Here is a 22,369-nt window from a genome sequence, read left to right as displayed (position 1 = left end):
AGGGAACCACACATTGATGTTTCTCTCCCTCTCTTTCTCCCCCCTTTCTCCTCTCTCTAAAAATAAATAAAATCTTTTAAAAAAAGTTAAGCATTTCAAACACTTGTAAGAAGTACACACTATATAAAACCTTCATGTGAAATGACTTTAAATCATGTTACCACCACTATACTAGAGATATACAAACTTGCTGAAATAACGTAAGGCCCCTCAAAACAAACTTCTTAGTGCAGTTAAGATGCAAAATTATAAAAATTATGACAGCTTGGAAATACAGTTGAAAATAGAAAAAGTCAGATGGTTTACAGATTATTAACGGCATTAGAAACAGGCCCCTGTAATGGGAAAAATAAAGTGTTCCTATTTGTGGAAATCACAGGACGGAGATTGTTTGCCTAGTGTCTGACAAAGCTAAAAATGTGTGGTCAATTATGGTTGTTAGCAAAGAACTGGCTATAAGCACCCTAACTGGGCATAAAATTAAGTTTTTCTCAGGATCTGAACAAAGAAGCCTGAGATTCATTAAGTAAGGAAAAGTAACAACTGATTATATGCCAGACATATTATGCTAACTTAAAAATTTTGCTTTTTAAATTTCTTCTCCATATTATACATAGTCAATCAATTGATGAGACTATTGTAATGAATAACACTGTTTCTGTAAAGATTGAAGCGCGGGCACGAGTGCTTAACGCCTGACGGATTTCCACCGAGGTGCTTTGTCCACCAGGGGGCAGCTATGAGCTGCACACGGAGAGGATGAAAACAGGACTACAGGTCAAGGGTTTGGCCCTTGCAAATCGAAAAAAATGACAATGTAATAAATGATTTTTAACTATTAAGTTACCAAGATATGGAATAATATTTTTCAAGGAGGAAATACAATATTAATTCTCCTATTAATTCAGCACCATCAAATTATCCTTCGAACATTTTCAGTTTGCAATGAATGATACTAATACAGTGATTTAGTTTTCCTTACTTCTATCCAACTAGCATGTGAGGGAATGCTGGTATAGATTGATCCTGACTGGGTCCTGCAAAGAACACGTTTCTCTACTTGCTCAGATATACTTTCAAAAGAGCAGGAAAGAGAGATATATATATATATACTTACAGAGTTCTAAAGCCTACATAGCTATTTCATCCTGTTTTAGTTACGACTATTTTAGTGAGAGATTCCTTGTATTTTAAATTTTAAGCTTGATTTGTTTTATGCTTCATGCTTATAATCTTCCAACATTGTCAGAGAAGGTAAAAACAAGTATTGAAATTATATAAATGTATCTAATCATAAAATATAATTCCATTGTTTTGCCAAAGTATAAGCAAAAATCCTTTTTGAATTAAGATAGAAAATTGTAACAGAAAAATACTTCAGTTGTCAAATTTTATCCAACTGGTGCTTAGTCTACCTACCCAGCCACCAGGATGTTTTGTTCACATCCACACCTGCACAGCTTCACTGAGTATTTAAAGGTTTTACTCCCTGAGATAGGCATCTACCATTGTTACTTGATCAAATCCCATTCCCCTTGCTTCTGGAAAGTCACCTTGATGTGTGAGTCTTCCTCTCACTACACTCAGGTATAACTTATTTCTCCACTCAGGCATCCCTGGTTGTGGGTATTTGTCTCACGACTAACAAAACAAATGACAAACAAACAAACAAACAAAGGCACTGTATCCCTTTTACCACACAGTAAGTGGTTTACAGAGAGCCCAGTGATACAAAAATTCATATAGTAAATATTTTATTTCTTGTCAAGAATAACTATTAAGAGGCCACAGGGTAGACATTTAGGCCTTCTTAAAAACCAAATGTGAAAGATAAAGGCAAAGAAATATTTGAATTAGAAGTCCTAAAGTAAGTAACACAAAAATGCACACTTTAATGTGGGTAATTGGAGTAACAAGAATAAAAGCATTGCAGAGCACTGTGAACAGGGCCAGTGTTTCCTGTTTATTAAAACAGGTACTGGAAAGAAAGCATTTAGATTAAAAGGCTAAATTTGATGTCAAATGAGTAAAATTAACTTTACTTATTTTCCAAAGAAGTAGATATACTGACCTTTGCTCATCATCTGGCCTCTTGATCAAATTGAAAAGTATGTGGAGTAGCTGATCTCTCTCTTTAGGCTCAGGATGCAGGCAGGCTGTACACAGGATGAGGGGGATCAGCTCCTAAAGAAAGGGGAGGGGCAAAAAGGTCAAAGTAAAAATGCGTTGCAGAGATGTTTGGTCTTGTCCCCAGACTATGCTTAAATGGACACTTAAAAGTAAAATAAGCCTCAGTCTACAAAAGAGCAAATTTTAATTTCGTAAGGTTGATACTCAACAGAAAACAATGAAACATATCATTTGTATATTTATGTGTGGGTTATGCAGAAGATGCAAATCACAATGTAAGAAAGTTCTTTAAGAGTCTACTAACCTTGTTTTCTTAGTACCTTTCCCAAGGGTCTACTATTTTTTATGCTAGATAATATTCCATCTTACTACTGTACAATCTAATTTTAAATTTAAAAGTGTTTCTAAACAAAACCTGCAAAAGTTAACTATGTTCTAAAATAATTTAAAAAGATAACAGAGCCCTGGCTGGTGTGGCTCAGCGGAATGAGTGCCAGCCTGTGAACCACAGGGTTGTTGGTTGCAGGCCAGCCTCCAGTAAGGGGCACTCGAGAGGCAACCACCCATTGATGTTTTTCTCCTCTTTCTCCCTCCTTTCCCCTCTCTCTAAAAATAAATAAAATTTTTATTAAAAAAAGAAAACAAAATAAAGACAATTCTTCCCATGTCACAAGTATAATATAATCTGTTTTCATTAAGGTTAGACACAAATCATAATTTTGTATCTTTAGCACCTAACTGGTGGCTAATTGGAAAAAAAAAGAAGAGCATTTCCACAGCTGTTGAGTAGAAATGTTTTATGTTAAAGTGAAAATTTTAAACACTATTTTGTTTGTGCACATTCAACATGCAGAGGTAAGTTCATTATTTTGTAGGAAAGTAATACACAAAAGTTTATTTTTTTTCTAAAGAACTATTTTAAAACTAAAGTTGTTTCATATTTTAATTAAAATAAGACTAAATTCTAAAATATATTCAAAAGATATTAATGTTTCTCATTTTGGAATGAATTTTCAAATCTAATGAGAATAAAGGCCCAAAAGTGATAAAGTATTTTTGGAGAGAAATCCTTTAAGTTATAAAAACAGTATTTTGCAGACTAAAAAGAAAAATCACTATGATGCAGTAAGAAGGGCACAATGATTACTAGTCCCATTTCTTTTTCCCATCTACCTCCCTATCCAAGAAAGTGTCAGCAGATTTAAAGAGGGAATTGGTCACTATGTAAAAATGCTTGATACCCTGAAGGAAAGCCCATACTTTAGAAGGAGTATCTTCCTATTTTGGAGATGCTCCTTTAGAAAGAGATGATATGATTTTTTTGAGTTTAGGCTGAAGCTTAAAGGCACAATGAGTAGCCCCTTTCCATTACTTCTAAATTCTTTTTATATATTTTAAAATTATAATTATCTGATATAAACCTTAAATTGAAGGTACAAAGATATAGATAAGAAGAGCTAAGAGTAAATTTTTTTACTCAGGCCCTTCCATATGTTTTAGATCAGTAACTGAAAATCAAAATAAATAAATAATTAGGAAAAATAATTTTCCACTGGGAATAGAAAAGAGTATATGTATCCTATATCATTAGGTAGTATCTTCACCAGAGGCTTAATATGATTGATTCTTGATGGATTACTCTTGACTTTCCAGGAGAAAATAAACAACCTTTTATAAAACATTAGGGTAGGAGACCATATTCTAAGAACTATCCTAATCCTAGAGGATCCCATTTTGGCGGCTCAGAGTCAACAATACTGAGAGGACTGAGACATTGCACCCATCTCAGCACGTCTCACTGATAGCAGAACCTTAACGATGGAAAAGTAGTTATTCTAGAAGGCACTCACAAGAGGATAAGATATTTTAATGCCTAAAAATAAAGCAAGGCCCTTAATAATTATATTTGTATTTCCTCTCATGCCAGATCTTTCTCTCCTGAGAGTTTTCTTGCTTCCTAACCCTTCTTCCTCCTTTCCTATTATCTCTACATACAGGGTGGGGCAAAAGTAAGTTTATAGTTATCACTATGTGAAACACAGTTTATTCTTGTTTATTATTTATTATTATATTATTTTTCATACAAACTGTAAACCTACTTTTTCCCCAGCTTGTATATATTCTTACATTATTTTACTCCATTTTCTTCCTATTGCATTTTTTAGTTATGAAATGTAGATATTTACTATAATTGCAAATGCATACACACAGTTTAAAATATGTAGTATAATATTTAGCTTCTACTCAAAAACAAGCATATCAAAATAACTGTGTTGCTGTTCATTCTTTGTGATGTATATTTTCTTTTCATTTTTTGTTTTTTTTTTTTAATCGTTAGGCTTAGTGATCCTTACAGAGGAAGTTTGTCATATGTGAATATAGAGAATCTTAAAACTGAAATATGGCTACAGATATACAATCTCTTTTCAGTTTCACATGAAATAAAACAGTAACTTCTAATGATATTAAATAAATCATTTTAGAGATAGTAAGTGTTATTAGATTTGATTTTATGAATATTTTTACTCAACTTTCTTAGTCTTATCAAGATTAGTGTGTGTTCGGACTACAAAAACAAGAGGAAAAAAGCACCATAAAAGATCTAAAACAATGCAATTATATGTTAAGGAGGGAGAGATAAAGTAGGAAATGAGATCAAGCGAATTTTAACATTAAAAAAAGCAAGGAGATGTTGATAAGATAATGACTCCAAGATCTGAAAGGATCTAAAACAGGAAACAGTACATTTAGCTCAAATGCCAAGGGGAAATGTTTTGAGTATTTCAGGTCAAGGGGCAAAATCCTACAGTTCTGGAAAGGTAACACATTAATCCAATAAATCCATTGATTGCCCTTGCTGTTCCACTAAAGTTATTTCCTATATCTCAAGCTTTGGTGAAAAATTTTAGACAGCTGTCATTTAAAATTTTTTCATCTAGACTTTTGCCTAGGAATTAAGCAATAATTAGTTACTATTTAAAATCAAGTACTGACACCCTGTGATTTAGATTTTCAGCTGAAACTTGTCAGGATGTTGACAGTAACACGTAATGAAAAAACAACATTGAAAGGACTCACATAAGAAGAAACAAGATTACTCACCTCTGGAAAAGTTCTACACTTCAAAGGCTGTTAAAATATCTATTCTTAGAATTATTAATATCTATAATTCCTGAGGCTCAACTTTTAGGAGGCCTAATTGAAATATCTAGATGACTTTTAAAAGCTGATACTGCGAAAGAGCATGTGATTTATTTTCAAAATTCTCTCTCTCTCTCGCTTTCTCTCTCTCTCTCACACACACACACGCACACGCACACACGCACACAACAGGTAAGTGATGGACTTATCTGGGGCTATTATTACTTTTAAGTTAAACATTTACCATGGGGCAAATATGACTGACAATGTAAAAGAGCAAAGTTTAGTTTCCCAAAAGATGAGCAGGTCTTCAGAGGTACTAACTACTTTTCAAACTTTCAGAGAACTGGTTCTCTCCTTTCCTTTTGGTTTTCACAGCTTTAATGAGTGAGATATATCTGGATTATATATCATAAAATTCATCCATTGCACGTATACATTCAGTAATTTGTAGTACATTCAGACCTGGATGACCATCACTAATCTAACTTTGAAACATTTTCCGCACCCCAAAAGGAAAGCTTGGACTCATTCACCACTTCCTCTAGCTCCACCCCCGTCAAGGCACAGGTGTCCTCCATTACTTTCCCAACTGGGCCAGCTGATGGCGTATATTTTCTTGGCATAGAATGAAAATGAGTTGAATTTAGAAATATCACTATAAAAATACTTTTACAAGTAATCCTTTATAAAATATTTCATTAAATTACAGAATTTCCCCTACAAACACATTTATAGCAGAGACTGTAAAAAAAAAAAATCAACTGATTTAGCCTATTTACTATATACATAGATCAAATGACAAATATGTTTATTCTTTGATTTTTTTGAAAGATTCAAGTTCCTCAATCACCCCAGAAAAATGAAGTACTATATAAGCTACATACAGAAAACTAGTTCATCATATTTTTTTTCTTCCAAAATGAATAGGTAAGAAAGTCTTTTTAAATACAAGCTGGTAAAAAGTGATTATAATTACTTCAAAGGACATAAAAGGAATTTTTTTTCACTTTTTATCATCTCTGAAATTGGTACCTTGAAATAGAGAGAATGCCATAATTTATTTGAAATTCTTTTTCTTTCTTAAAGGTACAGCAATGTTATAATCAATGGCATCTTAGATTTGTAATATGGTATGCTGGATTTAGAAAATGCTATCATTGTGACCTATTTAAGTGAGATTGTTAGTTTTCTTTTAAAAAACAAAAACCAGTAACACTAATATCTATATATTCACTGCGCTTTTCACTTTTATAAAAAATAAAATGTTTAACTTATTAGTTTTAATTAACTACATTATTCCCTTTAAAACAGTGGGTCACAAACTCAATTGAATGGGTCATTAAAAGCATTTTTATTTCTTACTTAGGTATATTCATTATTGTTCAAAAATATTTATAAACTCTTTGATACTAGCTTTTAACTTTTGTAATTAGTGAAAATAACTTAATTTGCAAAGCTTTATATTAATTACATATGTAATTATACGCTAGCACATGATGTAAAATGTCTTTCATAATGAGAGTATATATGGTCAATAAAGTTTGAAAAACACTAATTTAAAACATGCTAAAAGACTAGTAAAAGTCTGGCTGTTATGCAACCCTAAGAATGATATAGATATCAATATCTATATATTGATATAGAAGGATACAAAAACATACTGTTAAATGGAAAAGTGCAAAGTGGAGAAATTGGACATAGCATGGTATTATGTATGTAAAGCCACGGAAAAAAGATCATATATTTGAGTCTGTTTACATATACACAAAATATCTCCGAAAAATACAATACAATTCTACCTGCAGACTTCAATACTCCATTTTCAATAACGGATAGAACATGTACAGAAGATAAGTAATGAGTAGGGAACTGAACACCCTAGAATTAGTAGACGTGTATATACAGAACACTCCACCTGACAACAGCAGAATATACATTCTTCTCAAGGGTACATGGGACATTCAAAGACAGACTATATGTCAAACCACAGACAATTCTCATACATTTTAGAGAAGACTGAAATCACACAAAGTATCTTCTCCAACCAGAATGAGATAAAATTAAAAATCAGTAACAACAGAAAAACTTGAAAATTTACAATTATATGGATATTAAACAACACACTCTTAAACAATCAATGGGTCAGAAAAAGAAATCAGTAAGGAAATCAGAAAATATTTTGAGATGAATGAAAATGAAAAACACAACATACCAAAACTTATAAGATGAAGCAAAAGTAGTACTCAGAGGGAAATTTATAGTTATAAATGCCTATGTTAAAAAGAAACAAGATGCCAACTCAACAACCTTGCTTTTTAAATTATGAAACTAGATAAGGAGCAAAATAACGCAAGGCCAGCAGAAAGAAGGAAAAGAAATATAAAGATTATCGCAGAGATAAATAAAAAACAACAGAGAAAATCAATAAAATCAAAAGTCTTAAAAGATCAACAAAATTAACAAACCGTTAGCTAGACTAAGAAAAAGGGGCAGATGATACAAATAACTAAAATCAAAAATGAAGGAGCAGACATTAGTACCAACCTCATAATAATTAAAAGGATTCTAAGTGAGTACCACAAATAATAGTTCACCAAACAAGATAATCAATTTATGTAATTCCTAGAATCACATAAATTACCAAAATCAACAAGAAGAAACAGAATTATCAACAGATCCGTAACAATAAGAGATTGAATCATTAATAAAACACTTTCTAAAAAAGAAAATTTCCAGACCAAATAGCTTCACTGGCGAATTCTAAACACATTTAAAGAAGAAATACTGGTCCTACTTAAACTCTTCCAAAAAAATAGAGGATGAACAATTCCAAACACAATCTAAGAGGGCAGCCTAAGCCATTATCAAAACCAGCAAGACAGCACAACAAAAGAAAGCTATCGACCAATATCCCTTATGAATTTAGATACAAAATGTACAACAAAATATTGCTAAATCCAACAATACATTAAAAGGATTATACACCATGACCAAGTGGGATTTACCTTACAAATGCATGGGTGGTTTAACATCCCATCCATTTATTATACTACACCAATAGGAATGAAAGGAAAAAAAATCATCATATCAATCAATGAAGAAAAAATATATGACAAAATTCAACACCCTTTCATGATAAAAAACACCCAATAAACTAAGAAGAAAAAAAATTCCTTAATATGATAAAGGGCATTTATGAAAAACCCACAACTAGCCTCAGACTCAGCAGTGAAAGGTCAAAAGCTTTCCTCCTGAGATCAGGAACAGGATAAGGATATCTGCTTTCTCAAAACACTGCTATTCAACACTGAACTGGAAGTCCTACCCACACCCATTAAGCAGGAGAAAGGAATAAGAGCATTCCAAATTGGACAGGAAGAAGGAAAACTATCTCTATTTGCAGATAACACAACTGCATATACAGAAACTCTCATAGAATCCATGAAATGAATGCCTAGAATTAATAAACAAATTCAACAAAGTTGCAAGGTACAAGATTAACACAAAATTATCAATTTTGTTTCTATATACCAGCAATGAACAACCTGAAAAGGAAGTTAAAATAATTCCATTTATAATAGCATCCAAAAGGATAAAATACCTAGGGATACATTTAAACATGAGAGTGAAAACACTTGTGCATTGAAAACTAAAATACATTGTCAAAAGAAATGAAAGACATGAATAAATTAAAAAAAACAAACCCATGTTTACTTAACGCTGTTAGAATGGCAACAATCCAGGAAGTGATCTACAGATTTAGTAAAATCTGTTACCTTTATTGCATAAAAGAAAGCTGTGCATCAAATTCACATGGAATTGCAAGGGGCCCTGAATAGCTAAACAATATTGAAAAAGAAAACACAGTTGGTGGACTCCTACTTCCCCATTTCAAAACTTACCACAAAGCAATAATAAACATAAGTGCGGGACAGACATAAGGATAACCATGAAGAGCAATGGAACAGAATTACAGTCCAGAAATAAACACACACCTGTACAGACAATTGATTTTTTTGTTTTTCTTTTTTAATTTTATTTTATAGAGAAAGGAATGGAGGGAGAGAAAGAGGGAGGGAAACATCTATGTGAGAAAGAAACATGGACTGGTCGCCTTCTGCAGGTGCCCCAACCAGGGATGGAGCATGGAGCCCAAAACCTAGGCACGTGCTCTCATCAGAAATCAAACTGGCGACCTTTCAATTTGTAGGATGACACCTAACCAACTAAGCCATGCAAGCCAGGGCCAGCCAGCTGATTTTTTTAAAAATTTGTATTCACTGATTTGAGAGAGAGAGAGAGAGAGAGAGAGAGAGAGAGAGAGAGAGAGAGAGGAAGGGGTGGAGGAAGAGACAGAGAGACATCGCTTCGTTGTTTAACTTATCTATGCACTCATTGGTTGATTCTTGTATGTGCCCTGACTGGGGGTTGAAATACTGGTCCACCTTAAATAGAAATACCTGAAGAAGAAGATTCTGCAACCTGGGCCTATCAGCAAGACACTCTAACCAACTGAGCTACCCTGCCAGGACTCAGAATATTGACAAAAATGCCGTGACCGCTGAACAGGAAACAATTTTCTCTTCGACAAATGATGTTAGGACAACTGGATAACCACATGAAAAGAGGAAAGTTGGACCCCTGCCTTACTCTATATACAAACAGCTCAAAATGGATCAATGAACTAAATATGAGAGCTAATGCTATAAAAGTATTATAAGAAAACATAAGGTAAATATTCCTGACCTCAGATTTGGCAATAAATTTTACATGACACCAAAAACACAAGCAACAACAACAAGAAAAAAGTGTGAGAAGACAACCTGGAGGATGGCACAGAATACCTGCAAATCATATATGTGACATGGTTTAACATCTGGAGTTGTAAGAATTCTTACAACTCAAAAACAGAGACACTCCAATTTAAAAAATGGGCAAAGGAGTGTTAGGACTATACTAGAAGCTAATAAAATTTAATGCATGTGGGACAGTGTCACAGGGAAGAACCGAGTTTTGTTTTATATCTTTTCATATTTGAAAAACGTTAAACCATGTGAACATATTACTTAATCAAAACTTAAAATCCGTTTCCAATGTTCTATTTATTTATTTAGCTAGGATATTACTATGACCAGTTTACTGAAGGATATTTTAATTGTATTTACATACCAGTAAAAGGCTTATACTGATAAAAGAATGTTACGGTATATGAAACTTGAGAAATTTTTAAAAAATCAAAATATTAATCCTTCAATCACAAGACCTTTTTAAATATATAAATTTAAATATTAAATAAAAGTAACCCAAAATCAAAGGATAAAGTGAAATAAAAGTTTTTTCCTTTTATGCACTGGCATTAGTTTCAAAGCAAACCAAGTTATACTTCATCATTTACCAATTTAATTTCAAGGGAATACAACTTTGGTATACTATAAATGGCAAATTTTCTGATTAAATAGAATAAAGCGCAAATAATTCAATAAACAAAAATGATCAATTCTTCATGAAATTATAAGTATATATTTTTAAATATAAAAAACTTTAAATCAGCCAGAAGAGTAAACATCATACCACAAATAAAATATGTATGTTTGTATATGTGTATGTATGTGTACGTATGTTTTTATATATATTTGTATATAATGTTTCTGATTACTGATGATGCATGTTTATAAATGCTTCATGCAGTACAATTAGGTTTTAGTTGTAGAGTTTTTATGATAAAAAATGGAAAAATTAAAATATAAAAAAGCTTATATTGCATCTCATAACAATTAGGTTTCTGTGAACTTTAAAGATTATATTAAGGAAACATAATAAAAGGAATGCAAACATTAATGCATTGCATGGATTATGTTACAAGCTGAAAAAGAAAAAGAAGCTCAAACAACATTCTGCCAGGCAGAACTGCAAAACAATCTGAAATTGGACACTGATCCTTCAAGACATAGAAAATTTTCCATACTTATTAATATCTCACAACTATATTTAAAAAATAGGAAAAATATAACCACCAGTAGGAAAAGTCATTTTTATCTTTTTTTAATTAAAAATACTTATAGGAATAAAAATTTTTAAAGCTCTACATATAACTTTTCTTGAAGATCAGTACAAATTTCTTGTGCTAAACAGATAAGGATAAGCTTCATATTGGTTTTGCCAATGCATTGTGTACCTATCATACTGTAGGTCCCATGAATTTTGATTGAAATCAGTGGTAAATATTGAAAAGATAACAAAAGAAACTTATATGGTACATTCTAAAATATTCCTAACCCGTTTTTTATAAAAAATTTTATAAACTGGAAGTTGATTTTATAAACTTAAAATAATTCAAATAATTAAATTTGTTTGCAAGTAAATCATCCATTGTCATTTAAATGAGGTTACAAATAACTTTTCATTAATCTTTTATTGGCTAAATATAACTATAAAGATAACATTCTACTGTACTTAGGCTCCTAAGATAGTCTGGTGTACTAAACTATATTTGCTCCTGTATTTTGGGTATTTAAAGCATATGTCAATAACAGGTTAACTACAAGAAAAACAAAACAGGTACTCTCAAAAGTTATTTTAATAAATATTATAACTATCCTATTATCATAAGACAAGTGTGGTTATTGCCAAACAAATATAATAAAACTAACATTATAACAGTTACTCTAAGTACATTTAAGAGTTATATATTTAGTCCCTGTTAATTTTCAATACAGACTGTCTATTTCTGTAGGCATATCAAGCATATCTTATCAAGAGCAGAGATAAATTAGTTAACTAGTAACGCAAAAAAACGGACAGTGTTCATGGCACATAAATGGACCTACAGTAATAGTTAGGGTAGCAGAAGCTAATGATGCTTTAAGCAAAATTGAAACGACATGAATACCATGCAGTTTTACTGAACTCACCTGACAGAGGTGTAAAACCATTCTCTAGGAGCAGAGATGCATGCACAAAAGTAAGAATATGATTGCAAGTAATAGACTTTAACAAAATAAAAACATAACACTAAACTTTAAAATGACAAAGAATGGACAACATGATGAGATTACTACGATGAAATACTTCTCTGGGTCTCACCTCTCTCTTTGCTAACAGCACGTTAGGAACAATGTGTGGCAGGCAGCGTCCCAGCATTAACATGACGCTCTTCTCACTGTCTGCAATCCGAGACACCTAGGAAACACAAATGATGACAGTGGAGAACTTCTGTGCATGATGGTACTTCAAGCTCATGCTTCAAATTCTGCTGCCTCTGCTCCAAACACACATCCACAATTACAACTCACGATAATGATGACGGTAACAACAATAACAACTGTGTTCCCAAACAAGGTAAACATTTCTGTCGGGCAAAAATGGATTAAAAACCAGGAAGAAGCAAGGATTAAGACAGGGAGGACTATTGTGCTCCAGCTCTAGGAACGAGAAAGGATAATATAAGACCTGGGCAGCTTCAGTAGTTTTTCTTTTGACCTTGAAGAGATGCCCACAAAGCTACAATCTTTGCCTAAGGAGTCTGTATAATGAAGCTGCAGGCAAGGGGAGGCCCAAGGAGGCTGACCTGGTCTTCCGATGAAGAGTGCCCGAACGGCATCCAAACCCCCTCTAGCTCTCTTATATGTATTCTTAATGATGCTGTGAGACAGCAGCCCAGCAAGTAGAATCAACCAGAACCCAGCTTGAAATGGAGGGGTAAATATAAAGATAGGAGGAAAAAATAAAATACCCTCTCAGGGTGAGTCTGCAAGAACAATAACGAAGCACTTGAGGAAAGCATATCTGAGAGCAACTGAAGACAACTGTTCTTGATGAAATCAAAATAATGGAGTAATCTAAAAATAACTGAAATATAAACAATATGTACTTAATTGGTTTTCTGAATTATACCAATGAAAGGTATATAACCATGTTAGCAGACATAATAAAAAATAGAGTGCAAAAAGTCACTTTAATATTAAACAAACCTTTAATCCAAAGATAAGAAATAATCAACTACCTTTCTTCAAAGTTAAATATTTTAGGAACTATTTCTTAGAGCATTATTTTAAAAAACAGATTTGGATTTAAAAATAGTCTTATCACAGCTGTTTTTAGATGAGATGCTAAATACCACCCCCCCCCCCCCCCCCAAGAAACCCTGAATGTTTTAAGAAAGTTGCAAGAACATCTGGTGTTATTTACCTCTGATCCTAAACGACTATCTGCTGACATTCGACAAAAAGAGAGTAGTGCTTGGTGGAAAGCAGGAGATAATTTCCTAGAAGAAAATGGCAATACCAAAGAGTTACCACTGGTATTTAAGGAGAAAGCAAATTACATGTTGTAATTCCATTCCTGCATTGATACTGCCCCACAAGTGTTAACTGGATTTCTCAGCCACCAATAACTTGAAGAATACCTCCCTGCAGAATTTTCCGGGGGTAAAAATCAGCAATAATTGCTGATCTTAAAAATAGCTTGAGGGTATGTGAATGAACAGGCAGTAAATGCTAATGGATTAAACCTGAAGTAAGAGAGCAGGTCAATGACTACAGATAGAAAGTACCTGCAAAATGTGAACGAGAACTTTTTTCTCTCTAGTTCTCTATGGTCCCAGAAGGGTAAACAATGGATACAAAGGTTGAGCTGGTAAGTGGCTGACGGAAATGAAAGTTTTGCATATCTATATAATAATGATAATGATAAACCTTAATGTTAGAGATCAACACAAAAGAAGTAAAAGGTAAGGTAAGCGATGGGAAAGCTCATTCAACATTCATGGTCTATTTAAAAGTATTTTTTGTAATTACAAATATTAGCCTATTTATGTTTCTAAAACAACACTGGTCTCTCTATGTAGTAGTATTTGTGAAATTATAAATATGACTTGTACTTGACGTGCTCAATCTACAAAGAAAACGGCCAACACCAAAAATTTCAGGAAACAGCGCTCAGTAATTTGTATGGTTATAGAGGTAGAGCACCACGCCCAGGCCCGAGCTTCTTTGCTCGGTTACGTTCCTCCTCCTCCTCCGCTGGTATTCTTTCAGCAGAGGGGCCACCATAATCCACCCAACTGCCCAAGCCAGAAGCTTCAAATCAGCCTTTATACTTTCCTTTCTTTTCACCCCAAATTAAATCAATCTTTACCTTGTAACTGCTTTGCAAACCTATCTACTTCCTTCCAGTGCAGGACAGGCCTCAATCATTTTTCACTCGGATTTTTCCCACAGATGCTCCCTTGGTCTCCTTCCCCACGCCTTGCTCCCCTCCAGTTACCTCTGCCTAGAGCACTCTTCCTAAAACCGAGACTCCGTGGCATCCTAACTCTCGAAGACGAGACTCCGTGGCATCCTAACTCTCTAAGACGAGTTAGCGTGGCTTCTATGACTTAGCCTTTGCTTAATTCTGTGACTTCATCTCCTGTTGTTCTTCCCACTTGCACTCTTTCTGAAACCTTACTAAATTCTTAGCTCCCCATATGCACCGGCTTCTTGCATATGCTGCTCTCCCCTGGTGGGAACACTCTCGCTCTTTCCTCTTTGCCTGGTTACCTTGTCCTACTTGTCAGGCCTCAGGATGCACAACAGTTCTTCCCTGAAACCTTTCCTGTTGATGACTAGTTTAGGTGCACTGACTGTGTGTTCCCAAAAGAAGTTGAACTTCTCTTGTATTACCTTCTTTCATACTTTAGTATAATTGTCTGATTGCCAGTGTCTCTCATATTGTAAGGTTTTTGACTGAGGGGTTTCCATATATTTTGCTTACCATTATATTCCTTGTCAACACTGTCTGGCACATAGTTAAGAACTAAAACAATCAGTTGAACAAACTTAACAATCATCTTTCTCTAAAGAGTGGCTTTTGACTATTAAAGGAAATATATGGAAGTACTACGAACACTAAAGAACTACTGTACTACAAATGCCATTATTGTTGAATATCAGAACATAGATTTCTTTTATCTCCATACCTTATCCATATTAAAATAAATGCTCTATTTCAACTATGTAAGCACCACAATACCTAAAGAAAAAATATACCTAGTAGGTACAAAAAAATTGTGGTTCATGAATGGAAAGCTCTGCTTAAAAACAAACCAGACACTTCTCACTGACAATGAGTACCTTTAAGTTGCGTTTTCCTATTATATCCTAACACTATCCCTCTGTTTAGGAGGAGGAAGCACGACTTTGTGGTTCACGAGGCAGCATAGCGTATTTGTAAGGATTAAATAAGTTAGTATACATGAAACACTTAGAACTGTGCCTGATGGATTAGAAAAGGTTCCTTAAAATTTTTTTTCGCATTACAATCTGAACAATTTTTAAATTACACAGTCTCCTTCGCTAGAAACCATGATCATGAAGTGTTGGGGCCATGGTTTTGCCATCTGAGTTCAATCAATGCGAGGTATTAAAAATTAAATAAATGAATTGAAAACTATTAATGATGCATTATTACTAATGGAAGCAGACACAGGAAAAAGAACTAGGAGCAAAAACTACTCCCTCTTTATCACAGGCAACTACGCACTACCAAAACCTCTTCTGAGTCTGACAACTGAGGTCAAGTGAAAAGGTGAAAAGGTAAAAAGCACGGGGTGAAAGGGTTTGCAGTACATAGTAACATACATGTTATTTATGGGTTTAAGTATTTGGCTAAGACTGGAGCTACCCCATTTACAGTTTCTGTCTCTTTAATGTAATTCAGCTTAGTGGTTAGATCGTGATATCCATTTTTGTGACATGTACTTTGCTATGTGTTAATACCAATGTAAAAAATTAAGGCACCTGATCTGCAAAAGCAGTTCAGATAAGAACTGAAGCTCTTCTGATTTGGCAATGTACTAAATAGCTGAAAGACACATTTCAAGATACAGGAGGCACACTTACCTATTGGGTTTATCAAAATGGACTGTGTTGTTACTTGATGGAGAAGAAGATGGTATTCCTTCTCTTTCTCTCCTGGGTAAAGAGTTTGGGAAATTCTCTTTAGGGACAGTGGAATCAGCTTCATCTGGTTTTGAAAGATGGATATCCTTGTTTTTTCCCTCGTCTGAGCTATTTATAACTGGTTTCTGTCCACTGTCCTCAGAGTCTTTGCGAAGAGACTGATCCAAAGAAGGTTGAACAGAGTCAGAAATAACTGGAATAGCAAAGTGTTCATTTTTGAGAAAGTCCATTTCACTGTAGAAAGAAAGAGATGTTATCAGACAACAATTGTACTTTAAAGAACTTAGGCAATAGCATAAACCTCATAATGGGTTTAATTTCTTAAAAGTGTAACATAATAGAAACTGGTTTGGCACTGATTAATCTTTTCTGTAGTACATATACTGATGCTTCATATACCTAAAAGCTACAGACCTTTACCAAAGAAGCATAAAAATGGCCTTAGAAAATGCTCTGGATTAACACTTAACTTTGTTTCTTTATTTGTAAAATAGGGATAATTCCACCAAACCAGAGGATTATTGTAAGAATTAAATGAAATAATGAATTAGAAATGTGTATAACACTAATGTGAAGGAGTTATTTTATTGATATTGACAGAACTCAAGAGAAGTAAAAAATATCTTATTCTTTGGTTCCAAGACATAATTGATTATTAGGAGGTTACTACATCAGTTTAATAACTTTTTTGGGAGTAGGGGGGTCAGGACATACTAAATATATAAAACAATTACATGACTTTCAGAAGTATTACAATATTAAAAATGTCTGACAACTAAAATGTTCTTTTTTATATTTATATAATCTCATATGATAAAATTAATGTTTTTTAGAAATGATGAAGTACTAACCTTTCAAGTCTTCTGATTTGTTCCATCAAAGACCATTTCTCACTATTTAACAAACTAATTTTATCTTCTAATTTCTGTACAAGCAAAGAGTTCTAAAAAAAAATGGGAGGAAAAAAAAAGAAACTCAAGATCTCATAGTATGCTTCTATGTATTGTAAATACGTTTTGTGGACTTGAATAGTTACCGTCGCTCACCTCTACAGCATGAGGAGTTTCAGGGGTTGAAGGGAGGTTGCCTAAAACTGGCGTGAGGGCCTCTAATTCATCTTCTTCTACTCCACTGGCCACATCCACAAGGTCTTTTCCAGCCACTTGATGGTTTCCAAAATCTCGGTAGAGTTGCAATAAATCTGGAGGTTTTGGAATGTTTAATCCTACATCATCCCATAGTTCAAAATCCTAAATAATAATAATAATAGTAAAAGTAATAATAATTTTAAAATGTCTGAGGCAATTTCATTCTACACTTTTGAGGTTTATTTTACTCTTCATTGCTAATGTCTTAAAAACTGAACATCATAATTTTGTTATGTTACAAAGAGCTTTATAAAGTTCCAGAGTAATCAATGATATGCAAATACAGTGTCCATTCTCTTGTCCTTTAATAGATCAAAATTTAGTATTAACTTAATGTCTTATACCTCAGTTATAATTTACATTCATTTGAAAGTTCTAAATGTGATACTCTCAATCCTTTGAGGTTTATGAATAATGGGAATAGCTATTATTGAGGGTTAAATGTGAGACAGATATGATAGGTATTAAAAATGGGAGCTTTGGAGAAAATCAGACCCAAGTATAAAATTCATATCTGTCTCCATTTATTATTATTGTTATAAATTCATTTGAAACTTGAACAAGTTATCTGTAAGATGGGTATAATACTTATCTCTTAGGGTTTTATCAAGGATAAAAGATATTTTATGGCTATAACACAGAGCTTGGCTTACAAGTACTAAACAAATTTAATCTTTTAAAAATCTATGAAATGACTATTACACTACTATTCAAATGTCCATTTATCTATCTATATTCACTATTTATTAGATATCCACCCTTTCCTTAGACCAAAGGAAAAAATATTGTCACCATTCAGGGAATTTGACAAAGAGTAGGAACATAAAGACAGAAGTAGAATCTACAGTATCACACATATTATGACTGGAGAACTGTCCATAATTCAGAGAAAGAAGTCCGTTTCTGTCTGGAGGTGAGGGTGAGGAAAGGTTTCCGGAAGTTGATGACCTGCGCACTTTCTTGGAAAAGGAGGAGGTATTTATGCAGCAGATGGCAATGAAAGCTTAGGGGAACTAATTACCGCAGGAGCAAGGGGAGAATGAGCAAAGATACAAAGCTCCAAAGGAACCAAAAATGTTCAGGGAGATGTAAGCCCTTCTGTTTATGTATGATTATAATGAACAGACAAAGGTAATGTGAAGAGGAAGGTAGAAAATAAGAGAAAGAGAAAGCTGAGAGTGTTTAAAATTTTAGGACTGATAAGGAAGAAAAAGTGGAAGGCAGCAGAGATGACTGCTGTGAAAAACCGGGAGAGCGGAGGGAAGTGGATAATGAGGTGTAAACACAGACGCAGTGGGAGCAAGAGACAAGGTGCAGAATGTGGTGGCGGCGGCACAGGCAATTCCCTGCAGCTGGGGACATAGCGATGTTGCTAGGAGCTGGGGAGCATCTGGTATTAGACTGGGAAATGCGCCCTCATCTACTTGGAAAATACAGGAAACAGGGTCCTCAGTGAACAGACAGGTTGTATTTAGGGCAAAAAAGATATACTGAAGAGAAGCTGGGAAAGATACTGAGTTTATTTATGATTAAATAAAAGTTTCAAATAGCATGAGAGAGACAGGATATTCATAAAAGAAAAGAGCTGGCAGGAGGGAAGCAAAGAGCAGTATGACAATGAAGGTACACAAAGTATGAAAAAACTACCGACAAATATTTATTGTTATATATGCAGATACAGATGAAGAGGACATTATTTTAGCCCTGGCTGGGGTAGCTTAGTTGGCGAGAGCATTGTCCTGACAGTCCGAGATTGTGAGTCTGATCTGCGCAGGCCACATACAAAAATCAACCAATGAATGTGTAGATGATTGGAACAACACATCGATGTCTCTCTCTCTAATAAATAAGTAAAAATTTAAAAGAAAAAAAGAGATTAATTTAGCTTCGAGGAGCTTATAGCCTAGTCAGGGAGACAAGAGATAATCCCAGGTATCAGTAAAGTGCCATTAAGAGGATAGAATGTGGCAATGTGATAGAAAATAGAATAGGGTGAAAAGTCTTAAAATTTGGCCAGGGTCTGAACATGAGAGGAGAATGAAGAAGGTGAACTTGCTCATTAACAGTTTTCAAGGAGCCCTTTGCAACTCCCTCTTACTCCTCACACCTGCCTTGTTTCCAGGCAAACAGTGTTCTGTTTTCCTTACATTTCTTAGAATTTTATGTAAATGGAATCATACAGTAAGCACTCTGTTGTTTTCTTTCATTCAGATTAATTATTTTCAGATTGATCCATGTTGTATCAGGAGTTCACTCCTTTTTATTGCTGAGTAGTATCCACTGTAAGGATATAAGAATTTTTTATCCAATCACCTGCTCTTAGATATTTGGGTTGTTCCCCAGATTTTTTGCAATTATAAATAAAGCTGCTATTAATATTGTATAGGAACCTTTGTACAAACATTGCTCTTGGATTGTAATACCTAGGAACAATCAGTTCATACAGGTGGTGAAAGTTTTAACTTTTTAAAGAAACTGCCAAAGTGTGTTTCAACATAACTGTACCATTTGCATTCCCACTAATAATGAGATTTCCAGTTGCTTAACATCCTTGCCAAGATTTGATACAGTCTTAGGAATGCTAATTAGGGTGTCATCGTATCTCATTACGATGCAATTTACATTTCCCTAATGATTAAAGGTTGTATTTGCAATCCATACAGGTTCTTTGTTGAAGCATCTGTTTAAATCTTTTGTCCATTCGTTTAAAAATTGGGTTGTTTTCTTATTGAGTTTACAGAGTTCCTTATATATTCTAGATATAAGTCCTTTATCAGATATGTTACTTGCAAATACTTCACCCAATCTATGGCTTATCTTTTCATTTGTTTCAGAGTGGCTTTCAAAGAGCAGATGTTATTAATTTCGATGAGAACAAATTTGTTGAAAAACACCATGGTTTTGGTGTCATATCTAAGGAATCTTTGTCTACCTTCCCAGGTTGCAATAAGTTTTTCCTCTTCTAGAAGTCTTACAGCTTTAGAATTTACATTTAAATCTATGATCCATTTGAATTAATTTGTGAGGTATGGTTTGAAGTTCATTTTTGGGGGGCAGATAAATATCAAAGTGTTTTGGCACCACTTGTTAAAAATACCATGCTTTCTGCATTGAATTTACTTTGTATTTTGTCAGAAATGAAAAGGTCATCTAATGTAAGTCAATCTCTTCGCTCTCTCTTATGTTCCATTGATCTATTTGTCTATCTTTATGCCAATAACAATGTCTTGACTATAATATCTTGAAGTCAGGTAAATCTCCTTCAATACTTTACATACTGTTGGATTTGATACGGCAAAATGTTATGTAGACTTGTTGTATAATGTTACGTAGAAATGTTATGTAGAGTAACTGAGGAAGTAACTGAATTGCTATCTGCCTTTGAGAATGTCTATTTTTGTTAAGCTACCCACAGGATATTTCATACACCAATGGAATAAACCTGATTTAAAATGATGGCCTCCTGATTTCTACATAATAAATTCTTTGGTACTTACTTTCCTAAGGTGTGAGATTCAAATTAATCTAAGCACTAAGAAGTCAAAATATTACAGAGTTCAGAGATAACACTAAAACAAGCATCATTTCTTTGCTTAAAAGATTTTATCAAAAAATATTGTGGTACTTTTACACAATGGAATACTACGTGGCAGAATCCTACCTTTTGTGACAGCATGGATGGAACTGGACACTATTATGCTAGTGAAAAAAGCCAGTTGGTAAAAGACAAATACCATGTGGTCTCACTTTATAAGAGGAATCTAATGAACAATATAAATCAATGAGCAAAACAGAAACAGAGACAGGGAACCATGGAACAGACTGAGAGTGGCCAGAGGGGAGGCAGAAAGGGGATAATTGTGAAAATAAGGGGAAGGGTCTAGTTCAAGAACATGCACGAATGACCCACAGAAATGGACAACAGCGTCGGGATTGATTGTGGGAGCCGGTGGTTAGCTGGGTGGTAGAGGGCAAAGCAGGAAAATTGGGACAACTGTAATAGAACAACAATTAAAAAAGATTTTATCAGGAAAATAATGAGACTCTAAAATTGGCTGATATTCAAACATACTACTTATATTCATACTCTTGTTAAAAATATTCTTGCACTGGCTATTATTTATCATCCTAATTATTATAGTGCTTATGAAGAGGTTTTTATAAGTATACATTAACCTATACTACCAAGTATATTTAAAGGAAAAAAACCCAGCACATTCTATAAATACTTGAAAGTGTGAGTAGATTATATAGTTACTAGGCAGTTGTAAAAAGCTACCTGGAAAGAATGAGAAGTCTTTATGTAAAAAGTAGAAATCTGTAAATCAATAGAATACTAGCCTGGGTAGGCAAGGAAATAAACTGTGTTTGGTAACTAGCATTGTAGGAGTTTAGTATATGTATAACTTAAAAAAATTAAAGAAATAAAATAAAAGAGAAAATAAGTACATTTTGAATTAAAAATTAAGTAAAGCACTGTTTAAAAAGTAACTGTACCTGATCATCATTTTCATCTGAAAAGGTTATTGATGTAAGCTTGTAGTTATTCTTCAATAAAAATTCATTGACTAAGAAGTTTAGAGCTCTCTTTTCAAGAGGTTTGATTGGCTCCTATAGGCAAAATAAGATAAAATACCGTAAGTTTTCCTCCTTCAGTACACATGCTACCAATTTATGTGGGAAATGCTTTTCTATCTGTCATTCACCTACCTGAATTTCAGGACTTGATTTGTAATTTTTTCGTTCCTGTAAAGGAACTTCATGTTCTGGTGGAAGAAAATATAAATAATATTTTACTATTTTACATTTGAAAATATCTCAGCTACTTCTACATTGTCAAAGAAGGAAAAGTCTCAAAAAAATTTTATGTATACCACCTGCAGCCTTTGTCAGGTTGGCTCGGAGGGCCTGAATGGTCTCCTTGGCTTTCCGTAGTTCAAACTCCAGGACTGGACAGGGATTTGGAATAAACACACACAGGCATCCAACCAAGAAAAGGGAAACAAA

The 22,369-nt window shown here is 33.8% G+C and overlaps 1 protein-coding gene across 5 annotated transcripts in view; it reads right to left on the bottom strand.

Annotated features, from left to right (window-relative positions):
• Window positions 1-22,369, bottom strand: part of RELCH (RAB11 binding and LisH domain, coiled-coil and HEAT repeat containing) — a 90,037-nt gene that overhangs the window by 43,402 nt on the left and 24,266 nt on the right. For all 5 annotated transcript variants that reach the window (XM_054583756.1, XM_054583757.1, XM_054583758.1 and 2 more), the window contains exons 3-11: window positions 22,240-22,311; window positions 22,073-22,128; window positions 21,860-21,973; window positions 17,261-17,464; window positions 17,066-17,157; window positions 16,155-16,448; window positions 13,462-13,537; window positions 12,358-12,453; window positions 2,072-2,184 (exon numbers count right to left, since the gene is read on the bottom strand). In XM_054583756.1, coding sequence (XP_054439731.1) covers window positions 2,072-2,184; window positions 12,358-12,453; window positions 13,462-13,537; window positions 16,155-16,448; window positions 17,066-17,157; window positions 17,261-17,464; window positions 21,860-21,973; window positions 22,073-22,128; window positions 22,240-22,311 — 1,117 coding nt within the window. The remainder of the gene's footprint in view (window positions 1-2,071; window positions 2,185-12,357; window positions 12,454-13,461; window positions 13,538-16,154; window positions 16,449-17,065; window positions 17,158-17,260; window positions 17,465-21,859; window positions 21,974-22,072; window positions 22,129-22,239; window positions 22,312-22,369) is intronic.

Source organism: Pteronotus mesoamericanus, unplaced genomic scaffold, assembly GCF_021234165.1.
Source record: "Pteronotus mesoamericanus isolate MK-2021 breed Mesoamerican mustached bat unplaced genomic scaffold, CSHL_Meso_final contig_74, whole genome shotgun sequence".
Classification (NCBI taxonomy): domain Eukaryota; kingdom Metazoa; phylum Chordata; class Mammalia; order Chiroptera; family Mormoopidae; genus Pteronotus; species Pteronotus mesoamericanus.
Note: the sequence above shows the minus strand (reverse complement) of the source record. Positions and strands in the feature narration are given on the sequence as shown.